Genomic DNA, 24,454 nt, shown 5'->3' on the forward strand with positions numbered 1-24,454 from the left:
TTTACTTGTGTTGTCCTTGACTATTGTTTAAATTGGTTTGATGTTCCGAAACACTTAAGTGTGACAAACATGCAAAGGCACAGGAAATGAGGAAGGGGGCAAACACTTTTTCACACCACTGTATATCCATGTTGTATATTGTTGTATATCCAAGTCCAGAAAGCTACTGTAGATGCTACGGTAGCATGGATACTTTTAGCAGTTAACATGTAAAAATAGAGTGGTTTGAGAGGAGCTAGGGACGAGAATAAAGGAATGGAAAAAAAAGGGAAAAAAATAAGACAGAAAAAAGAAGGTTGCTAGGCCATTAGCAATAGGCTAAGTGTTGATAAAAGTCTTGTCAAGATAACTCACCACACTGAACGTCATCATTACTCTTTACTCTAATCTTAACAGGGTGAACAGAAAGAAAGAAAGACCACCGCTACATACTGTACAGTAAGACAGCTAATGGGGGGTGTTATGATTATGAACCAGCAGTGAGTGTGTACAGCAGTCTGTCTTTTCTTCAGAAACACAGACACTGAAGCTCAGCTGGAGCGGACGGAATAATGAACAGGCCTCTGCTGTGTCCACTTGGCAACTCTTCACTCAAATCAGAGGCTGTTTACATACGCATACACAAGGCCCCTGGAAATCTGTGTGTGTGTTTGTGTATGTGTGACCCTACTCAAGTGCATGTGTGCCCCCACAAACGTGCACTCACATATACACACATCTTAACAAGCTGCTGAAAGGAAGAAGCACATGCACAGATAAACCGCACCAGGGATGAACACCCACACACACACACACACACACACAGAGTAAAGAGTTTAAGTAATGGTTATGATCTTGGATGTGAGTAGATTTTTGGTGGTTTTATGAGTAGCAATTAAGATTGTCACAGCAGTTAATAAAGTACACATGAAAAAATGTAAGGAAAAAACGTAAGGTGTTGTTCCACCACGAGCCTCCAGAATTGCTTCAATGCTCCTTGGCAAGGTTTTGTGTTTTGTTTGCACCCATTGCACACAACACTCATCTACTGACCTTCCTGATCAACATCATTCATTCAATTTGTTATATTTAATGTGTTACTCCTTTTTTTGGTCCCTGACTTTAGGCCAGTTCATGACATTACATAATTGTTGCTAGTAGAGTCAGTGGTAGGTGTTTGTTCAAAATCCTCAGTCTTGAAATGTAATGTAGCAAACTTTAATGCTATAGAGAATTATATTAAATCTGAAGCTAAGGAGAGGGGCCTAAAGAGAAATGACATATTTTTGAAAGAAACCAATGACATTTGCCATACTGCGTTGTTGATAGTTCCCAGCACATTTGCTCTTATTTTATTTCCTCTTCACTTATTTTATCATTAAAGCGTTAAAAAGCATTTTTGCAATAAGGATATGGTGTGTCTGTGACCTTGACACATTGGTCCTTGCTGAGCTCAGCCACAGGCCTAACCAGGCAGAAAGAAGAGTTGCTGAGGAAAACAAGGAATCACTTTGCCTTGTCACCCCACCGACTGATCAAATTTTTTCCTGTCGCTTATCTGTGCTGAGCTCTGCTTCCCTCTGCTATTTGGGTCTCATGTTTAAGTCCCAATGTCCTTATCTACTAATGTACTTTAATTCCACACCTTTGTGCTTACCATCTGCGGAATCAGTTTCACGGTCACTGATCAAACTCCCTTTAGTTTACCCCGTCTGTTTTCTATTTTAACTTTATTTGATGTTGTTCCTCCTGCAACAAGGACTAGACAGCTCATAATGTCATACAATGTTATGTATGTGTTTTTGTACAATCTTGTATTAAGTACTTGAAAGCAAACCTGCTTTTTTTCAGTCTTAAGATTGCCTTTTGTAGTCACGTACTGTGATGATATTAGTCCCGTGTGAATAGAAAGGTCTGTGTATCATTTTTGAAGGTTTTTGTTTCCTGTTCCCTTTGAATCCCTCTTTCACATAGACAGATATGGGATTGCGGGGGGCTGCTTTCACAGGAATAAAGTCGATACTGTGTGGGTGCTGCCACGGGGCCTCTAACGAGCCTGGCACCAAAAGACACAAAAAACCCAACTCGCCCCAGGCAATCCTCCGCGTGCCTCCAAGTAGCCAACTCTCAGGGTAACGTTACAGATCAGTAAAGTAAATTAGAGTAAATCACAGTCTTCGCTTATCCCGTGCAAATGGGCCACACAAAACACAGATGTTGAGGGGGGTAAGTAATATCTAAATCACACAAGGTCCCCAGAAAATATGAATCCCTTGCAAACAGGACTTTAGACAGAATGCAAGGATGCTCCGTCGCCTACCTACCTGAAAATGAAAATGAAGAGCATGAGCAGCATGCAGAAGGTGGCCACATTGTCCATGGTCTTCATCAGCACCACCAGCTGCCTCTGCAGGGCCGGCATGAAACGGACCAGCTTCAGCACCCGCATCAGCCGGAAAGTCCTGAGCACCGACAGACCGCCACCCTGCTGACCCACGATCTCCCACACACTGTCCAAAGAGAAGAGAGACACACGTATGCATTCATGTTAGCTCTAAGGTCTTCAAACAGCCCAAAACTCTCCGATCCCTGCTCAGTTTGAGAGTTATGAAGAAGTAATGCTCGTACTACATCCATTGTCACTGTTTCTAAACATGACGTGATAAGAACTAAGAATGTTAAAGTAGAGCTGCAACGATCAGTCGATACACTGATTAGTTGTCAACCATTAATTTAAACGGCAACTATTCCTATATTCGATTAATTGGTTTAAGTCATTGAGTAATCTTATGAAAAAAAGGAAAACATTCAATAATCAATAATTTGAGAAAATAATTGACAATGAAAACAATCGTTAGTTGCAGCTCTGTGTTCAATAAATGTTCAAGACCAGTGCTGCTTAAACAAATTACATATGTGGCCTTTTTTCGGGGAGTGGACAGTCTCCATCTTTCATTAGTGACACTAACACATCACGCAATAATGGTTAAAACTGTACACAACTTGTAGTTAATTAAACAATGTGGGAAACTGACTAATTAGTCAGTAATTTACTGAAAACAAAAGTGTTTTGTAGTAAAACTTGCACAGTGAATTCTTGAATAATGGCATGAGTCAGGATAACATTTTAATGGGTAAAGATGATTTTCATAGGATATGGCCACATACGTAGCTTCTATTCCATATTGTATTCAAAGTCCATAGAACTGACATATGTGAGCATGCATTTTCTTGTTTCAGTGAGACTAACCTGCCATTTACGTGCCAAGAAAATTCAGGAAAATAGCAATAGTGAAGCACTTTGGAAATGGAAAAGCCATTTCTAGTGGTGTGTCATGACCGTGTTTATTACCAGAGTAGAGACTGCAGCATCACTCTCAGAGAGTGTTTACACTTTGTTTTTTTACCACTGTGTGAAGTAAAATCAAAATGTTTGTCACGGCTGAGTTGGGTTCATTGGATAGAAAGCTACCATGACTGTAGCTTTACAGCTGTCTTGTATAATAATATGCATAGGGTCTTCAAATCATGTGTTCCCAGTGACATTATTTTAAACAAAAAAAAAGAATCAGGAAGCAGGGAGAATGATCCCCTGTATTGTTTCATGGCTTGGGGAAGAATTCTGTTCAGCAGCTCACCTGATCACCACGATGATGCCATCGAAGATATTGTAGGGATTCTTGATGTAGCCAAAGGGCCCGTAGACCAAAACCTTCAACAGCATCTCCAGAGAGAACAGGCTGGTGAACACGATGTTACTGATCTCCAACGCATTGGTCAGCTCGTCCGGCTGGAGACAGAGACACAAGAGACAAGGAGAGAGGAGAGGTTAATGCCTGATTGTGAAATGTGCCACTCTCAAACTGTTAACCTGCATTCTATCTCATTTCAAACACGGGGCGACTCCACTGGCGCCAAAATGAGGTCTGTTTCTAAAGTCTAATAGAAATTTTTCCCACTTCTCACTTGATTTATTACTCAATCAACATTTTCATACAGAGTGTATGGCCTTAATCACTAGTGTCCAGTCTTCTTCAATACAGCATGACGTTCATTTTGTAAATTACTGTCCCACTTGTTCTAAAAAAGACAATAAAGCAGGGGATGCTTTAGGCTGTGGCTACATACCAACCTGCCAATCAGGACAGAGGCTTAGCAATGCTAACCATGGCCCTTAATCAAAGTTAATGGGACATTTTGGGTACCTAGAATTGGGCTGCACCTCACAGCTACAGTACATAAAACAACTGGTGTGTACTGTATGTGGAAATGCCAAAAACAACCAGGAGAAAAACAGAGAAAAACAGGCAATGCAGACGGACAAGAGAAAAAAACACAAGCCAGAAGATAAAAGGCGCGGCACATCCAAATATGACACAGTATGTAAATCAGACAACTACATTGAGTACCCGTAATTACCGGCGAGGAGAACAGAGCTGATGGGAATGCTGTGTCTCTGGGCTGTGTAACACCCCAGACAGGCTTCATGAGGCCTTTCATCTCCATGCAATAAACAGTTTACACAACTCAAACCTGGTGTCATACACACACACATTGCGCTGACATGACACGGAGGATGGAAGGCGTTGAGGGACTGATCTGTGTTTGCATGTTCTCCGTCATAAAAGTGAATTGTTGCATATGTGTGTGTCACTGCCCATCTTACAGTCTCAATATCCCTGTGTGTGAGTGTGTGTGTGTGTGTGTGTGTATGTGTGTGTGTGTGTGTGTAAAAAAGTTGTTGTTCCGACAGAAACATTACCAGGAGGTAATGTAATGTAAACACAGTGTGTGTCATTAAGCCCGTCCCGGTGGGCTGCCACTATTCACTATACACCATGAGTGTTTAAGCAGTGATTACACAACTCTAGCATGGATACAGAGATACAGGAATACAGAGACCACATCACCAGTTGAATAACAGCTCATCATCCTGCATTACGGCACCAGTTTGTCTAGAGCACTAAAGCAACGGAGACACAGAGTCAGTCGGTTATTATGAAAAATTGTCACTGGTGTTGCTTTCAGGTCATATGGGAAATGTCTGGCCCAGTATCCCTGCTTTGAAGCAATTAAAGCAAAGCTTTCATGTGTTACAGTATGTCTAGACTCAGGAGTTTGGCAAGGGACCTTCATTTTCCTTTCAAATCTAAAGAATAGTACAAAGAGTTAAGAATGATAAATTATTTAAAGACTAGGCCTAACTCCAGCTCAAAATCATGTTTGGGTTACCGCTTTAGTCCCATGTTGTAAAAAGTAAGATTTGCATGTCTTTTTGGATTATGAAGCAGGTCAAAGTGCTATCTAAATACTTTGAAAGTATTAAAATGATGAATCCACAGAAAAATGCACACAGCCCATATTTCCAGGACTTCCGCACCGTTGTGTGGTAGAAACGGCCGCTACAGTGTAGTTACAGTCATTATCGGCTGCAATGACGGTACAGAAACACCAAGACCAATCAGAGCCGTCGGAGCTTTTCCAGGAGGGTGGAGGTGCAAATAGTGAGCTTTTCAGACAGAGAAGGAATACAAGTAAATTCAGACAGACATGTAGTAGAAACCAGAAATATAAGTATGAACCAAAAAAATTAGCACAATATGTATTTAAAGGCAATATGTAATGTTTAATTTCAGCTTGAAAAATATCTAATTTAAAGCTGCAAGCAGCAATGGACTGGCCCTCACACCTTCTTGCACACTGGAGTCACTTGTGGGATGCAGGTCACTGTGCATTTGTGCAACTATTGGACACTGTGCACACAAGATAGACTTTATTTCCTGTGTGCAAGGTTTGGCATTTGAAATGGTGAATTGCAAATGATGTACCACTTCGAATGACTACAATTAATAGTTGATGGGTTACAAAATGGCTAAAGTATAGGGGGCTGCTAGGGAAACCTTCACCAATGAAAAATAACTCTACAAAACTCTTAAAAGTAGCAGAACTTTTTTGTGGTTGGAATTTGAAATGGGTCATTCACTATGTGCTCAGTGTAAGCACTCAAAACCCCGCACTGTCTACAGAAAACTTCAATAAGAGTATCTTAACAGAATATCTGAGTTTGAACAAGTTAACACTTACAAGGTATTGCTCAGTATTAAGTCATTACTCCCGTGAGACCAGAATGCAACAGTAGGCCCCCGAGGCAGTACAGAAGGTCCGGCAACACCAAGACGAAAATATTGCACCATAACTTAGAGCCTGACGCTTCTAAACGGAATTACACTGGCTTATGTCACCCTTGTTGTCACTGCTACTTTTAAGTCGTCAGACCTAAATCAGGGCTCAACAGTAATGCTCGTCCCGCTTGCCCAGAGAAAGTTAACTCTGTTAACTCTTAAGTGGAATGCCTCATGCAGATGTCCGATCGGCCAAGTCAAAAATAAATGTAATCTTGTGTTTAAAAACAACTTGTTGTTTAGCGGGCTAGCACAAAAAGGGCACCAACAACGGAGACACTCATTCCGTTCTTACCTTTAACAATAAAACCCCTGGACATATAGGCGACATTGTAACTGTTTACCTGATGGAATTAAATTCAATCAGAATGTTTTGCTTAAGCTAAATGTTAGCTTTTCATGCTTTGGCTTTTCGGCCTATTTCGCATATTTGTGTAATTTAGTTGTTACACCCCCGTATTAAAGGGCCTTTAGTTCAGTGAAAAGAAATGTTAATATAAATAGTCTACTCAAAGCACTTTTACATAGTACAGGAACCATTCAACATTCACTGAAGGCAGATGCTGCCATACAATGTGCCACCTGCTCATCAGATAAACATTCACCAATTCAGGGTTCAATGCCTTGCCCAAGGACTCTTTGTATTGAAACGGTTTAAAAAGTTAAATGGGTGTAACAATATTTCAGTTCTTGACATATGGTGAGTTTTTATCAGCAATAGTTGGTCGTTGAGCTGAAGATGCCTGGTTGGAAAATTCCCAAACCCAAATATGACATCAGCTATAGTGCTAAGTTTCTGTCATGAGGAATTCTGAGTAACAAAACTGTTGACTGTTGAAAAATGCGTCAACGTGACACAAGCCTTCTGTGAACGTGCACAGCCTCCACCCTGACTTCACACAATTGCGAGTAGCCAAGGAGAGCACAGAGGATTAAGAAACACAATCAACTCTTCCGAAGAGGTCTTTATTTTCACTCGAGCTTCTATGTGCGAAAGTCGCCGGTCCACACAAGCTTCTGAACATACTGAGAAATACAGAGAGAGTTGTGGAATTTTCTGGATTAGCTTTGCGACAACTAATTTGGCAATGGCGGGAATGTAACGAACGTTCATTAATATCAAAAAGTTACACACCAAAGCTTTAAGGGCCCTTCAAACAAAACACTGTGCTTGCCTCTGGGTTCAGCGCACCACCAGGTTCAACCAGGTTGAACTTTGAGCAGCGGCTGCTTCTGCAGCTGCAATCTGTTCCAAATGGGTTTCACTGAAACAATGCACAATAGCACAATAGCTGTGAAACGCCAGACGCCTTGGAGCACCTGTTCCCCCAGTAATCTAAGGAATAACTTAGAATTGTCCCAGCTATGTAATTGCTGCCTGTTCATTGTATATTTTGTATGTTAATATATCATAACAGTTGTCCAAATCCCTGTTGATTTTATTTAAATACTAGGTCTACATTTTGTAAGTAAGTTTAGCAATCGGGCAAGTAAAACATCTTTTCCTTTGGCTGGAAAAAACTAAGGCCAAGCCATGTGTAATACCTGCCTTCTAAACCCTGAAAAAACCTTTAGTAAATGAGAGTTGTCAGATCTGCCACCTCTATGGTTGAAGTATCCTCAAGTTTAGCTGACAAAAAGCACAAACTAGGACCGTTTCTATGCCCAGCGTTCTACCGTGACGGGGGCAGGAGTAACCCACTAGCTGCCCCGAGGCCAACAGCTGTGGGCCTTTACTGACCTCCTGTTCTTATCTCTCATGCATCGGGGATGAGATGTTTTACGGCCTTTATCCTTTCTTTTTATACTGTGCCTTTGTGGTAAATATTTCCCCCAAAAAATATATTCTCGATAGAATATTACAATAGATGTGACTCCTGGCCAATCATTGTAGAGGGTATAGGCAGCCACTTCTTGTATACATTTTTTGAGGTTCAAGAGGATAAATACAATGATTAAGGGCTGAATAACACCCAACTGCAACAGTCTTGGTTCTTTAAATTGAAAACAGCATCACTGATTACTCATTACCTCACACATTTGTTTGACTATTTGTTACGTTGCACTTCCTTTCAAAATCATAATTCAACTCCACTGTGATTAGCCCGTTAGCATTCAAGCTCTACCGATTCAAAATCAATTCATAGAATTCCAAAAATTAATTCATTTATATAAAATATTGATCCCAAAAGGGGAAATTCAAGGTCCCAGTGGCTCACAGACATCACACATACACATACATCATAACAGGATGTTAAACAAAACCGACAAATCCACATGAATAATATGGATATGAATATACATACATAGGTACATACATACATACATACATGGGAATAGTAACTACATTTCACATATTGTGAATCTTTTTTTTTGAATCAATAATGTTTTTTGAATCAAAAATCAATTAACTCCCCATATCCTTGTCCGCCTTATGTGCAATAAATCTAAGAAAATATCCATCTCCAACAAGCTCACATTTGTTAGTATTGCTCTTGTGAGCTCGGCTGTTACGTGAGATGACAGCAACTAATGACGAGGAGAAATAAGAAGGCAATCGGAGTGGAGGAGCTGGATAGGGATTTGTGGCAAAAATAATATAAGTGAAGCGTATTTCATCACATTACTTGTAGGGTAATAATACATGTGCAATATTTTTTTTTATATAGATACATAATTTGTACACCCTCCCCCCTCCTGTCTTTTTGTTTAAACCACAGGCTGCTTCCTGAAAAACAAGCTCCTCTCCGTTTCATCTCACCTCTTTTTCATCGTCTGTCTCTTGTGTCTGTCTCTGGGTTCACAGAGACAGAGACAGACGCGTCTATTTGTTTGATCCATCTGCTTTATTGTGTCCATTCAGTTGTAACGACAAGTGCAGCGGAAAATCCTTTATACACACAAACACAAACACACACACACACACACACACAGACACACACAGACACACAAACAGACACATATGCATTGTACGATTAAAAAGTAGATCAAAGGGTAAACAAATGCTGGGGCACTTGGATGTTTGTGTTCTGATGAATGCCCACACACACAGCCATGTAGAAACACACACGCACACACACACGCACACACACACACACGTTCACGCTAGTGTAATAGAGAGGCAAAGTCCCTCCCCTTCTAGTGGACAACCATGGGACCTTATTACAGGAAAAAAATTCATTTGGTAGTGAATGAGGGGAGATTAATGTTTTTTGATGGGATAATTGTTGGAATTTAGCCATGAATTACACAAACGATGTTCGTCAACTTAAACGATAATTTGCGCAGGTGAAGAACGTCAAGAATCCGTCAAATTAAGTAATTAGAAAGACTACTCAGCCAAAGGTCCCAATGAATATTTAAAAAATAATAGACGGACTGTAAACTATGTTATGAGTGTTGGCGTTTGCATAGTCTGTCCACCAGAGGACGCTCTACAACCTCCCTGTCGGCAACACTGATTATTTTTTGTTGACGTGTTTTTGTTCAAAGGACTTTAAGTTTCATATCTTAAGTTTGTATGTTTATACATTTATCAGACCTTTAATATATTATGATGTTCTTCTGTTCTGTTGTGACAATAAAACAAATTATTGTCATATTATTTTAGGGAGAACTCATAAATAACTACAAATAACATAATAATGTTAGGGAAATCTGTTTATGTTTTGTAACGCGTTTAAATATATGCTCTATATCGGCTGATATATCGGCATATCAGATTTTTAAATGACCAAATATTCACATGGGCATTGGCCTTAAAAATCCTTTGTTGGTTGGGCTCTATTACAGGTCCCTTTGGAGGCCACCGGACAGGCAGGGACATCAGCTTTCCATACCACAAATGCACAGAGGTGTACCCCAAAGTCACACAACTAACCACTTACACATCCAGGTCACACACACGAACCCACATAAACTCCCACAGGCATTGCCATGGATGCACAAAGATTGTATGCACAAAGCCCTGCACATACTCACACTTCCATACACAGCTTTATAATAGATGCGATTGATAAGCCAGAACAAAAAGTACAGTTTTTATGAGGTGAGACTTGGACTGCAGACATCTGGCCTTGAGGTTCAGATCATTATTTTCCCCCCACTGTTTCTGCTCTGCTATTGTTCCAGCTTGTATATTAGACATTCCTCAGACATCATGCAAGATTACTTAAAGAGAATGAGACCATAAAATCCTTTCTCACACATAGAAACACACATTGGAACACACAAAAGACATAGAGGTTGAAAAATACACAGAGAACCACACACGCATGCTACTTAAGGCTCACTTTTTCAAATAGGAGAAATTTCTTAATTGACAAATGGCCACTGAGGTGTGCCTACCACCTCCTGGAGGGAGATGAATGTGTCCTCGGTAAGAGTGTGTAAGTGAGAAAGACGCTCTTGCTTATCTAATTGCTTCTTTTGATGGCTGTGTCCTGGGTAATGAGGCTTTAGCAGCATTAGGTGATGTGTTAGATGAGGAATAGTATAATCTGGTTAGCGCTAATGTAATGTCACCTAATCGGATGTGATCTAATCCAAACGGGATGCTACACTCTGCTCCGCCCCGGACTGTCAATGATGCAGCACCATGTCTGGTGTGCGTGTGTGTGTGTGTGGTTTTGTGAGCTAGTTTAATCAAGTGGTTTGCTAAGGCATGCTACAGAAGAGTACATTTCAAGCAGGAAATGGGGCCTAGTACACTCACTCTTATGTGTGACTGGTTGTAATTCAATAATAGTGCTGATTTGACTCAGGTGAATGATGGATCAAAAATGCGGCATCCACTACTCAATCCACTTCCTCCATACACCTCTCTGTCCCCTCCGCCCGTCCACCATGGGGACAGGGGAGCACAGCATTGAGCCCCACCAGCCCAACTTAGAAACATCGATTCATTCCCCCAATTCAAATCACAACTCAAAACATCTCTTTAAAATGGCCTATTCCACTTGAATGTCTATTGCTCTGCCTTTTTCTGTTGTTTTTAATATTGTATACTATTTTTTGATGCTTTTAAAATGTCTTATATATCCCCTGTACGGTGTCCTTGAGGACATAGAAAGATGCCTTTAAAGAAAATGTAACTGGATACCATGTGTTGATATGTTTTATCTATCAAGATTTTCTGGTGATAAAAAATGCAAAAGCACTACATATATGTGTGTATGTAGGTATGTAGGTATGTATGTATGTATAACTCACTTCCAGGGACAGTTTTTGGTTCTTTTTTAAGTTATGCCATTTTCAACATCTTCCAAATCAACTGTAAATTGTTCAGTCTATACGTTGTTATTGCATACACACTCTTCTCTGTTTTAAATGATTATTTCAGCATATTAACCACGTTACAAAAAGCTAAAACAAGAACTTGATCAGACAATGCAGAGGAAAAATGGTCGATTATGAGCAAGTGCAAGAGAGACTTTGCCTAATACAGGCCATATGTTATTTGACATCTCACTGAACCAGGAAATAACTGAATCCATTTGATCACTTCATTGATTCTCTCTTTCTGATTTCATGGCCTAAGGGCTAGAAAAGCCTTTCCTCTATAAACCAGGATTTGGAGTTGTTGTTTTGCCATCAACATCTCACCATTGTACAAATTAGAAAAACACTTTTCTTAGCCCTGTCTTGGAGGGAGGCCAGGGCCTTCAGATGCCAACTCTGCATTCCGCCGGCAAGGCAGGATAAAAGCTGAATAAATGTTGTCTCTGGCTGGAGCAAGAAGCACAACCAAAGGGTCTTTCCACTGTCTCGCAGGATTTGGCAAGGGCAAAAGCTAATGTGTGTGCATCATAAAGCATCAGAATGCATCAAGAGGTCTTGAAAAACACTGACTACTGTAAGTTCCATAACCTTTGGAAATAAAACAAGCCACAGCCTTACAATAACTGAACCTCATCCTACCTCACACATTTAAATATCAGGCTGCTTTCAATTTGAAGGGGGCCAAAATTAAGGAATAAGAACAGACATGCCCATTTGTAGAAACATACAATCAAACCATAATGACCTCAAGCAATGAAACATGACCAATAACTGCCATAAAATTTAAAAATCCGAGCGGGAGTTGCTGGTTGGATTCAGCCGCTACAGGGCTCCGGGACGCTGGCTACCAGCTGCAGTTGTTTAGCCGCCAATAATTCAATTGTATTCATAGTATCTATTTATAACAAGAGTTATCTCAAGACACTTTACAGAGTAGGTCTAGACCACACTCCAGAATTTGCAAGGACCCAACAGTTCTAGTAGTTTCTTCCAGAGCAAGCAACAGTGACCAGGTGACTAGGAGCCGGGTACAGGCTCCACCAGGTGACCTTGGGAGTTTAGCCAGAAAAGGTTAGCGTCACGCCGCAATGACAGTTAAGTTTAGGCACCAAAACCACTAGTTAAAGTTGAGAAAAATGATTTTGGTTAAAACACTCAAACAAGTGTTAGGGTAAGAGTGAAAGTATTCTGTTGTCATCGTAAAGTGAACTAAGTGCTTTATGTAGTTGTACTATTTCATTTTGAGATTATTTTCCATTGAATATTGAATTTCATAAACAAGTGTTTTGACATGGAAAGGGGGATTTAATTCTTGAATGTTTTGTTTTGTTGTGCATGATCAAAAAGCATCCTCCACTCTGCTTTTTGCACAAATCACACCCTGGACACATCTGTTATACACACATACATACATACATATCATCCAGGTCCCTGTGCCTGACAACAGGTTTTCAATCTTGATGTAAAGCTCCTGTTGCACCCCAGCTAAGTGAGCCACCTTCACAAAAGTGGGGTCAGCGTCTTTCAATCCAATATTTGGTTTATGTCCAAATACGTAAAAAATAAAAGCATATTCTCATCACCCTCAGCTGTACTTGGTGTTTTATGTAAAGTACATTTGGGCTTCCAAGCGAATGTTAGCACACTAGTTTTAAGGTTGGGCAGGCTTAGCTAATTGCATTACTGCAAGGAAGCAGAACAAAAAAAATAGTTCATGGTTCTGTTCTTGTTGGGAGTAATTATGTAAGCCACAGTGATTAAGTTGCACAAAGCAAAGCTCCATGCTATTTGTTTTATCTTCAAATGGCATCAGTGTTTCTCGAACAGTGTGTTTAAGCTGCAAGTTTTGGATTTTCGATGTGTGTAATTCGACCCTTAACATCAACCTTAAGCTCCTGACCCTGAAACTTGCCCTTTTCAAAGTAAACCCTCCATTCCTATCCACATTAAACAAACTAAGTATAGGATACACACCTTCTTCAGAAACACCAACATGTAGCACTGCTGAGCAGTACCTTTTGAATTTAGGGGGATAGCTTTTGAGGTTAATAAAGTCGAAACGTTGCCTGTGGGAAATGTAGACCAAGTGACCCAAAAGTGACTTCAGATCACTTTATTCTGTACCAACTACATGCTGAATCAATATTCATGTCAGTGCTAAAAGGCTTCCACTATAACAGCAACGATTTCCAAAACAGGGACCATGCATTTTGCCACGTCTCCCTCGACACTCCTGTCTTTTCTATGCCTCTTAACTTCGCCTCGAGTTATTCTGACATCACCGGCGCTCATGGAGGGAGGGGAAAGACTGACAGGAGAGCTTTAGAAAACGGATGTAGGGACGACAGGGACGGGTGGCCATACAGACGGGGAGGTTCCTTATGTAAAGTGAGAGAGAGGTTGACCTTCCCGAGTAAATAGATAGACTTTGGGCTGTGTCACATAGTTGGCAGAGACACAACTATTCCATCAGCTCCACCGTAAATGGTAACGCTCTTAAACTGGGCAAAGATAAAGCAGACACCCTCTCCTTACTCGTCCAACCCGTCTGCCCTAGGACGCCTCATCTCGTTCACATCACCCTCTCTATCGTTTTCCCTTCAAGTCCTTACACTCAGTCGTCTCTGTTCAACACTCTATTTAATCACCTTTTTATCCTTCCATCTCTTTGTTACATTCGCTGAACTTGCCTCTTCTGGTGCCCTCCAAAGCGAGAGCACGTCTGCGCCGTTTCCCCAGCAGCTGAGTCTGTGTGTAAGTATTTTTGCGTTTAAGAGATAGGAAGCAGACTGGGGGGCTCTGTTATGTGTCCTAGACAGTGAGGGTCCAGGCCCTGTAACTATACATACACACTTATCGGTTGCAGGGTAATAACATGTCTGTGTTTGAAGGACACGCGTGTGGACATAGAGTGTCTGTTATGGTCCATCTACTCAAGAGGCCGGTTTCTATCGCATAAGTCAGGTCACATCAGTGCACACATGTATGTAAGAGTGTGTGTGTGTGTGTGTGTGTGTGTGTGTGTGTTACAGAGTCTCATTCAGTGTGCCAGGCCAAGAGTTAGGAGTCTTGAGCAAAAAAGTCCATATTTAATACTCTTAGACGAGAGTTTGAAACCCAATGAGCCAAGGATAAGTAATAAAGCTGCTCTTTGATCGAAATAACAAACAGATATCCTGTATGATGATACATAATAAATAATGACAATAATGATGAAAACTTAAAGGGGAACACCAGCTAAGTTAATAATTCCAATATGTTATTTTCATGGCTTAGGAAAGTTAGCTACTCTCTCAGAGCCAGAAACCACAAAAGTAAGTCTAAAGTCTGGGGCTGCGCAGTAGAAAATGAATAGGAGATTGAATTAATTTTGTGGACCCACAAAATATTAGTTTTCTTTGTTATGCCTAAATGAGTTGTATTCCATTGTAGCATTCTCAGTACTGAAACAAAAAACGCACCCATATATTCAGAATATCCAGGAAACAAGCTAAAATGTAAGTCAACAGGGCAATTGTCCAGCTTGTATTTACCTTTTACAAAAGTAGTCGTTTGCTGCTGACAGACTTAGATTAATATTCCGATTAATATTAAGTGGCTGACAACATTATGGTAAGGATCCTTTCAGAGATAGACCTTTAAAACCAATTTGAGACCTTTCATTCAGAAACGGGTCTGAAGTCACTAGCACCAAACCCACCAGACTCCATTTAAAAAAAGCAATAAAAGTAAGAGCTGCTGCCCCCGATACCCAATACCGGATTAGCAGATGAAGATGGATGGATGGAATAAAAAGCAATACTTAAATACATTTAACTCAGTAAACAATGGGTTTATTTTAACCCAAACTGGAGTTGTGATGGTTGGAAAAGTGGAAAGACTACCAGAAACGGCATTTCATAGTTTTATTTTGTTTTTGTCTACTTAGAACGAAGCCTTTTTAACAATGCTAAAGTTACTGTTTATTCACATGAAGTCTGGTGGGTTTGGCGAACTCAATTTGACGGATGGTTTTATGTTTTTTTTTAAAATGATCTTACTCTTCAAGAGAAAGGTTGACCTCCTTAGAAATCCTTTCCATAACGTTGTTAGACACTTAGAATATTAATCTGAGTCTATCAGTTGCAAAACAAGAACTTTTGTGAAGGTAAATACAAGCTGCACAATTGCCCTGTTAACTTACGTTGTAGCTTGTTTCTCTGCTGCCAACTGCAGCGATCTTGCTCAATCCTGGACCAAAATCAAAGTTTTTTGTTCCCATCAGTCACTACACAAAACATAGGAAAATAGGGTCCAAGTTGAAAAGAACGGTAAGTACCCTTTAACTAAATTGGCACTTGCAATACACATTTCTGCCAAAGGTTTCTTGTAGCACACAGTCAACATGTTCATAAGGCCTCACAGATTAAAACACAAAGCATTACAGAAAGAAATACAGAAACACCTAAACAACTGTGTGGGTAGCTCCCAGTTAACTTAACAACTCCACTAAACTTAAAGAGCAAAGCATTAGAATTCATTTGGGGTCATGTAAATGCAACATTCACTGTCTTTAGCTACTAAATAGTCTGAAATGTAAATAGTCTAAAATGAACCACTATGATTTTTGCCAAAAAATCCACTGCAGTGGACATTACTGTTTTAGGAATTCCATAAACATATTCATGCACACACAGCTGCAGAAACGCTACTTTCGTGACAAATTGACAACTCTTCTGTCAAATACACCCATCCATACTCAGCATAATTCATGATTAATAAGCATGATTACATCATGTGTAATTATTGCCAGCAGTGACATTGAGCTTTTAAAAATAGCTTTGAGTTTGAATCCCTTTGTGTGTGTTAGTGTACAGTACGTTATCCATCTGTCTCTTGCCATCAATTACTCACCGGAGGGGATGTTTAATCTTGTCAAATTCTCTTTAAGACACAGTCTGAACTCCAAAACCTTATTTGCAGATTAATGAAACATAATACCAAATATGTGTGTGTGTGTGTGTGTGTGTGTGTGTGTGTGTGTGTGTGTGTGTGTGTGTGTGTGTGTGTGTGTCATCCATTTACGGAACAGGACGGGGACTGGAAAACGAGTTAACTTGATTGAAAAGCCGCCATTTAACAGAGCTGAAACACAATTGCCTGAAGGGTAACTATTGTGTTTCTCAACCTATTTTCGAATGTTTTTGTATCTAAGTGACTGATGGGAACAACAATCTTTGAAATTAGTCCAGTATTAAGGAAGATCGCAGCAGTCCTGACTGAGCCTGAGCCGGTCAGTGGCAAAACAAGCACTTTTTTAAAGGTAAAGACAAGCTGGACAAGCTGGATAATTGCCCTATTAACTACTATTGTAGCTTGTTTCGCCGCTGGCGACTGCAGCATTCTGGACCAATATCAAACATTGTTGTTTCCATCAATCACTTAGACGGAAAAAACATCGGAAAGGTGGGGCCATTTTGAGAAAAAAATACGTTAATTACCCTTTAACTATATTACCACTTGACGATGCAATACATATTCTCATTCTTCATAGGACCTCACGGATTGATACACTTTAAAGGGTTCCACAAACACAAACTTTTGAATAGAGCAGATAATATATGGAAAATATACCTATTCTCAGGAACCGGTCAGATGAACAATAAATTGAGAATAAGTTTGGTGGGGGTCTGAAAAACATGCATTTTCTATCTATCTATATTGTAATTGTATTCTATTTATGATTGGATATCTAAAGGTAAGGACAGGGAACAGACAGCTGATGTTGCCATATTGGTACTACAGCAGCTGTTGGCATGGATACAATTGCAAACTATACAATTAATGTAATATAATCTATATATGAAATAAAACTCTGGGGTCCTGCTCCTTCTTTCCATATTAAAAAAAAAAGCAAATGTATGTCTTATGTTCTTCTTCAGACAGAAACACAGATTTCCTTAAGCATGAATAAAGTATCTATCAATCTATCTATGAACTGTATCTATCTATCTATCTATCTATCTATCTATCTATCTATCTATCTCTTAGATTTGCTAAGCTTCGCAGGTGTGAGGCGGGTTTGCAAAAGTGGAGATGTGCAGGATTCTGGACAGAAGATGAAAAGCAACTTTTTTTGTTGCATATAGGGGAATAGGAGGAACATGTGTGTGCTAATATGGGACCACCTGATTGTCTTGAATACTTCATACACTGCACTACGTTTGGTACAACATTGTCTGATATTGGATCTCAGCAGAGTCCCTGTGGCGTTTTAGTATCAATACATGTAGGTGTAGAACAGAGACGGTTGAAATCAATGTTTTGTACTTGATTTGTGCATGAATGAAGAAACTTAAAATGGTTCTTGGTTTTGGAAAGGATTGAGCCTGAAGTCTTAAGTCTGAATTGCCAGAAGGCTTTCACTGTTAAGAAAGCAGCTGGAGGAAATGTTGTGTTAGCTACTAAGATACATGTCCAGAGGGGCATTTGTTTGAGGGAGGGATCACCCTGCTTCCCAAGATTTAAGACTGGACGCCTCTGGGCTTGCCACTAGCCGTTTCAGCAATTGTTTCTTCAACGCCCACTGAGAACCAAAGAAAGCAAGCTCCAGCCATCGAACACCGTGATGGTTGCAGGTGAGCCAACGCTTTTACTCGTGGGCTTTCGGCTTAGGTTGCCCAGGGATGTCAAAATAGACCAAAAATGGTGGCTCCGTTGGAAACTTTCTCTTGTTTTCCGAGAATATTTCACTAAACTTAGATTTCAAAGAACGAAGACTTCTGGGAGTTTTGAGAGGCAAGTTAAGCTGGACAAACCCGATTTGCTTCAAACATCCTGGACCTCAGCTAATCAGGATTGGGCAACTCGACGTCGCCTCAAACTACCAAAATGCTTTGCCTGGCTACTTACATAGCCATGAATGGGAAGCGTGGAAATGATGCTGCCTGTGAACGCATACCGTTTGTTATGGTTTTGGTGTTTTGTCTTGTCTTATTGTGGTAGTCTGTTTTCCTGTCTTTTGTTGGTAGCCTGTTTTTTTATCATGTCTTGTCTCTTTGTGATTGTGTAATTTTTGGTCTTGTCTTGTGGTACTTCGTGTCTTTTGGTTTTCCCGCCCTTGTGATTGCCTGATGTTGTTCACCTGTTTCCCAGCCCTTGTGTCACCTGCCTGGTGTTACCTCGTTACCCTGTGTATTTAGCCTTTGTCTTCCCCTTGTCCTTTGCCAGATCATTTTGTTCTCTGTAGTGTCTCCATGTGTCAGTCGAAGTCAAGTTCTGTGCTCCCTGGAGTTCCTTTTGTCGCAACTTCCTGGTTTTAGGACTACTTTTGTTTTTGTATGATTTGTTTTTGTTGGTGAAATAAATCTTCCGACTCAGATTTTTCCTGCCTGCTTGCTGTTTGCATTTGGGTCCACCATTCCCTGCTTACCACAACGCCGTTAGCCGCTGATGACAAACTTGATACACATGTACATGACTATTACAAGTATTACAAGAAGTATTACAAGTCTTAAATATCTCTTCCATATATCCCGTACAGCGGCATAATGCACTTTGGACAGACTGCCTTCAACATGTGACAAAGTTGTCCATTCTTTGCTTTGGACACATGGTTTGAACTGTGCCCCAATTAAAAGAAAAAAGAAGCTCTTAAACATGAAATATTTTTGCGTAATACTGAATTTATTAGCCGGGTGCAGATGATGAGGATTGTAAACGTGTAGCACTGATCACAGTAGGTAAGTCTCAATCTAATTCCTGAGGTGGCAGTTTAACGGGGTAAACACACTGCAACAATCCAGCAGAAAACTTGGCTGGAGGATGTATGGAAATTAAAACCCAGCCTTGTCTCCATGTAGACAGTTACAGAGCCAAATAAAGACTTGATCCCTGTTGTCTATTGGATGTCAATGGATTTGCAATCAATGAGGCGTCTCAATAAAGTTTTCAGCCTGTCAGTCTGTCTGGAGACAAGATGGCTCTATGTTACTCAAGCTAGGAAAGAGCGCTTCACAGTAAGAGAGGAGAAAAGACTTAACCCTCATGTTGTTCTCGGGTCAAATTGACCCATTTTCCTATATCAATTTTCTTTTTCACTACCCAATTGTAATTACCCAAAATAACATGATTGATTCCACACAACAACAACAGCGCTCTTTGCTCTTTAGCAAGTAAAAATCTCTACTCTCATTCATTTTGGGTCTTATTATCTTATCTTATCTTTTGTCTTATTCAATTTTATAGCATTTAAAAAATAAAATGTAAGTGGTTTTGAAATAGTATTGAGTAATAGTCGACATATTGCAGTTGTGATTATCCATCAACATCCATTCCTTTTAATTTTAGTCTCAATAATTCCTAATTTCTGATTTTCTAACTCAAACATTAGGTATTAATTTCCTATAAATGAGGTTTATTGACCATAAATTCCAAAAATAACTGTAAAACTAAAGTTAAGTTAGTGTTACGTAGTGTTGAAAACGTCAAAGTCACAAATATTGAAAAAAAAAGCATCAAAAGTGTTTAAAAATGGGACAAAAACGTAAGAAAAAGTTACACATTGATAATAATCCTCAACAAAAGTGTTGATTTTTAATTTTGACTGGAAGACAACACTAGGGTGAAAGCAGAGCTAGACAAGAAGGGGAGAATGGAGGGTTTATGACAACAGAGACAAAAGTGAAGAGAGTGAGGAAAACATGGAGGAAAAAAAGTGGTGGAAAAAAAGGGAAAAGAGACATATTGAGAGACCTTGGACTTGCCCTCCCAAATTTAATGCATACTGGGCAGCAAACCTACTCAAAATTGTCTACTGGTCCCAGGCCCCAGAAACAGATTGGTGTGTTGCTGAGGCTTCTTCTCTCCCTGCCACAGTTCCCCCCCCAGCCCAGTAATAAGCTTGACACTCAAGAATTGGACATTATTCAGAAAAACATTCAATTTGGCCGACTTTTGATTGTTGAGCCTTGTTTGTTACCATCACCTTCTTCCAGCCGTTGAATTAGCTTGGATCTAATGATGTGATTGCTTCACTAGTGGAGAAAACGGGCCTTGCAAAGTGCAGCCCATTTTACATAGATAATATATTTGCAAGCTTTAACAATATACTCAGTGAATTCAGCAATTCAGCTCAATATGCTTTTTGGCTTTTCCCTTTCCTTTATTGTGTAACACATATTTCTTTGTGCATGTTATAGGTTTACAAAGTGAAAAAGCCCAAAGTGGTAAGTAGTCCTTAAATAGGTAGTGTGTTTGTGTGACTGCCAACAAAGATGGAACACAAGTGAGATGACTCACTCTGTAGCTAATACAGAGAGCTCAACACACAGAGTGAAAAGACGAGCTGCAGCAATGTGCGGTACAACAAAAATATGGTGTTTTAAAAAAATTAAACCATGTAAACGTATTCTGGTACAACCTCAAAATACAATTATGAACCTGAAAATGAGCGATATATGGGCACTTTAAAGGGCCACATTACTATCATATGCTGTATGCTGCAATAATGTCATTTAGAAATGTGTCCCCAGAAGCACAAAGGGAGGAAGAACTAGGAACTGAACAGACCCTCCTCACCTAAACGACAACCATATAGGTCGATTGTGCAAGAAGCCTATAACGACTTATTTTTACATTTGTTGTTAAGTGGTGCCCTCTAGGGGCTGTAGTAAATATTGCGTGAATATATAAGAAAGTAAAGTGACAACGTATAAGAGCGCCAAACTCAACAAAAAAAGGCAAGCTGGCGTGGTGGATCGTAGACCGTGCACCCAGTTATAGAGGTTTACTCCTCAAAGCAGCGGCCGAAGGTTTGACTCCGACCTGAACCCTTAGCTGCATGTCATCCCTCCTCTTTTTCCCCATTCATGTCTTTAGCTGTCCTATAAAATAAAGACCTAAAAATGCCCAAAAGAGTATCTCGAAAAAAAAAAAAAAAAAGATTTTCATCCAAGAGAATGGGATTCTTGATTTGTGTGAAATTAACTGACTTTTGAGGACCTAAATCTGTAACTTGACATTGACGTGACATTTTAAAGGTTATACGAAATGCTTGATCTTATTCCATCCCTTACTAAGTATATTAGTTGCTTACACTTCTTTTTTTAAATCTACTTTATATTAAAGGAACAACACAAAAATCCTACAAAGTCTAGGATGCTCTACCTTTTTATTTTGAGAGACTCTCAGTCCTCCCCTCTCATTGGGATACAACATGCACTCTTTCACCACTTTTATGCATCCATTGTCATTCGCTTGAGACTGATACTTAAGACAGCTTTATGATCTGTTTTCTATTAAGGATGAAAAGCATTTTAATATTATATTATTTATTGAAGTTTCTTTAATTACGCACCCAGTTATAGAGTTGTTATCTTTTTATTTGAACTTGCTTGCTACATGTCTATTAAAAAAATTGGGATGGTGATGCTGCTTTAACCCGTTCATGTCAGTTTGTGTCCATAATAAATATAGCTGTTAAAAAGGAGACAACATATAAAGAGACAAGGGGGGGGGGGGGGGGGGGGGGGGGGGGGAGAACGGAATCACAATAAAAAAAAGAGAGAAGGAGAAAACAGGAGGAGCAAAGACAAACAAAGAGTCAGGGGAAGTAAAGATTGAAGAAAGAAAGCTATAAACCCTGTGTGTGTGTCTGTGTGTGTTAGTGTGTGTGTGTGTGCGCGCCAAGGATGGCATCTGGACATGTTTATAGGCAGTGGGTCAGAGACCGAAAGTAACCCCAAAAAACCTGGCCAGGCTTCAAGCTCCTTACACACACATTATACTAGCTCACAAAACCACACACAAACTAACACAAAAAGTGTGTCACCTACTTGTTATTCAATTTTTTACAAAAACATTACACAATTGCTTCAAACACGCTTGAAAAACACCTTGAGACTGAAACGTTACATTTATATTTTACTACACTATTTTCCAAATGACGTTGTGGTGACAAACAGACCCGCTGTAACAGTCACAGGGAGGAGTGTGCGTAGAGGTTATATAGACAACAATATTTCAGACATGGGTTGATGTCTTGTGTCGCGCGGTTGGTAAGCACCCTTTGTAACCAAATATATACGCAAAAATACTGAAAAAAATAGTTTTTCAAGATATGTCCAAATTACAGTAATGAAGAAGTCAACACACCTGCTTTAAATAAGCATAGACTTTATCAATATTTAACCGACATCCCAATCTTGCCCAAATTTTTTTTCCAGTTGCTCATAACCATAAAAAACATATGTAGCTCAGCGTAAACTCTTTCAGGAAGACCTAACTTTTAATCAGTGCTCTCCTAACTCAATTCAGCTGTTATCCTAATAAATGTACTTTTTTTGCTGTGTATAACTGTCTCATATCTGCAACTAGTCTGTCCTGATTTAAATAAAGCTCAGCGTAAATTCTTTAGGAAGACCTAATTTCAATGCAGAAAAATCCTTGGAAAGTGTTTAATCTTCTAATCATCTCAGCTGGACTTGTAGGCCTGTCAATTGTTGGGCACATTCATTTTAACACATATTAAACTACATGTGTTTTTTGTGCAAAAATCTTAATTTGTAAAGTAGCTAGTAGCTGTCAGATGAATGTATTTTTCTCTGAAATGTAACGGAGTAGAAAATGCCATTAAAAGAAAAGACTCAAGTAAAGTACAAGTACCTCAAATGTTGACATTACATTGCAGATTTTTACAGTTCTTGTCATGGTTTGGGTTTTCAGTTGTGGTTTTATTGTGTTATTTCATTCCCTGTGTTACCGTTTCCTTGTTCTTTGTTCATTGCTGTGTTGTACCCGGTCTTTGTGTATGTTTTCAGTGTCTGTTCCTCCTGTGTGATTGTCTGCCCCGCCCTGATGTGTCTCACCTGTTCATCAGCCCTCACGCACCTGTCCCTCGTTGCCACCCTCGTTACCTCTTTAATTTAGTTTCTGTGCTTCCTTTGTCTGTTGTCAGATCATTGCGTTTGAGCTCCCGGTGTCTCGAGGTTCCTTGTGTTTTAGACTTCCCAGTTTTTTAAGTATTTTTGGAACTCTTTTGCCTGTCTGCCTGCCTGCCTCAGCAATCCTCTGTTATTAATATCTTCAATAAATCTTCTCTAGGTATTCTTACATTACCTCCTTGTCTCTGCATTTTTGGGTGCAAGCCTCACAAATCCCGACAGTTCTTGAGTAAATGTACTTAGTTACATTCCACCACTGCCTTGCATTAGTATACCTTTCCCTAATCCAGAGAAACTCTCCTGACACAGATTTCATATGAATGCCAGGGGCCCGTTTCAGGAAGGTGGTTTAACAAACTCTGAGTCTAACCCTGAACTCTGAGTTGATTTACCCAGAGATGGGAAATGTTTTCAGTTCCAGAACAGCTGGTATGAGTTTAATCAACTCCAATCAATGAGTAGGTTCACTCAGAGTTAAGCGCATGCACCACCACAATAAAAAGGCAACATGAATGGAGCCATGATACTACAATTTACCATAGTAACAACCACAAACAAACTGGTCGGCGGAAATACTCATGCGCACGTACTGTGTACGTGTGTAGTTAAAAAAGCAACACACTGGCAGCTGCAAAAGAGAATTTGTGTGGGTGAGAATTGCTGTTAGAGTAAATGTGTAAGCTCTAATATCGTGTAGTATTTCATATTTAATCACAGGTAACCTATAATATTACTGGTGAAATGGTAATTAACCTATATTCCTATTTCATTTAGGTTAAATCCTGCAGACGTGAGAGTCCTAGGCCTACTAATCCGACTCTGAGGCTGCAGCACCATCATAAACAAATTTATAATTCATAATATTTTATTTCAACGGGTCAAAATCATTCACCTGCAATCCTGTTAAACTCATTTAGTCAAAGCCTCTTAATGGTTTATGTCCAGGGAAATCTACAAAACCGTTTAAAACCTGTTTCAGAGGGAGTCTCACTCTTCTGATGGCGCTTTGCTATACAGTAGCCTTACTAAAATGCACCGCATCCACAATGTTGTAACAAAAACTAGAGGACAGATAAGGTTATGTAGGCTACA

At 39.8% G+C, this 24,454-nt stretch overlaps 1 protein-coding gene across 5 annotated transcripts in view; it reads right to left on the minus strand.

Annotated features, from left to right (window-relative positions):
- Positions 1–24,454, minus strand: part of cacna1g (calcium channel, voltage-dependent, T type, alpha 1G subunit) — a 303,353-nt gene that overhangs the window by 109,205 nt on the left and 169,694 nt on the right. For all 5 annotated transcript variants that reach the window (XR_004655140.1, XR_004655139.1, XR_004655138.1 and 2 more), the window contains exons 11-12: positions 3,618–3,769; positions 2,304–2,489 (exon numbers count right to left, since the gene is read on the minus strand). Coding sequence is in view for 2 of the 5 variants with exons in the window: in XM_034861286.1 (XP_034717177.1) it covers positions 2,304–2,489; positions 3,618–3,769 (338 nt within the window). In the remaining 3 variants the exon portion in view is untranslated. The remainder of the gene's footprint in view (positions 1–2,303; positions 2,490–3,617; positions 3,770–24,454) is intronic.

Source organism: Etheostoma cragini, chromosome 21, assembly GCF_013103735.1.
Source record: "Etheostoma cragini isolate CJK2018 chromosome 21, CSU_Ecrag_1.0, whole genome shotgun sequence".
NCBI classification, from domain to species: domain Eukaryota; kingdom Metazoa; phylum Chordata; class Actinopteri; order Perciformes; family Percidae; genus Etheostoma; species Etheostoma cragini.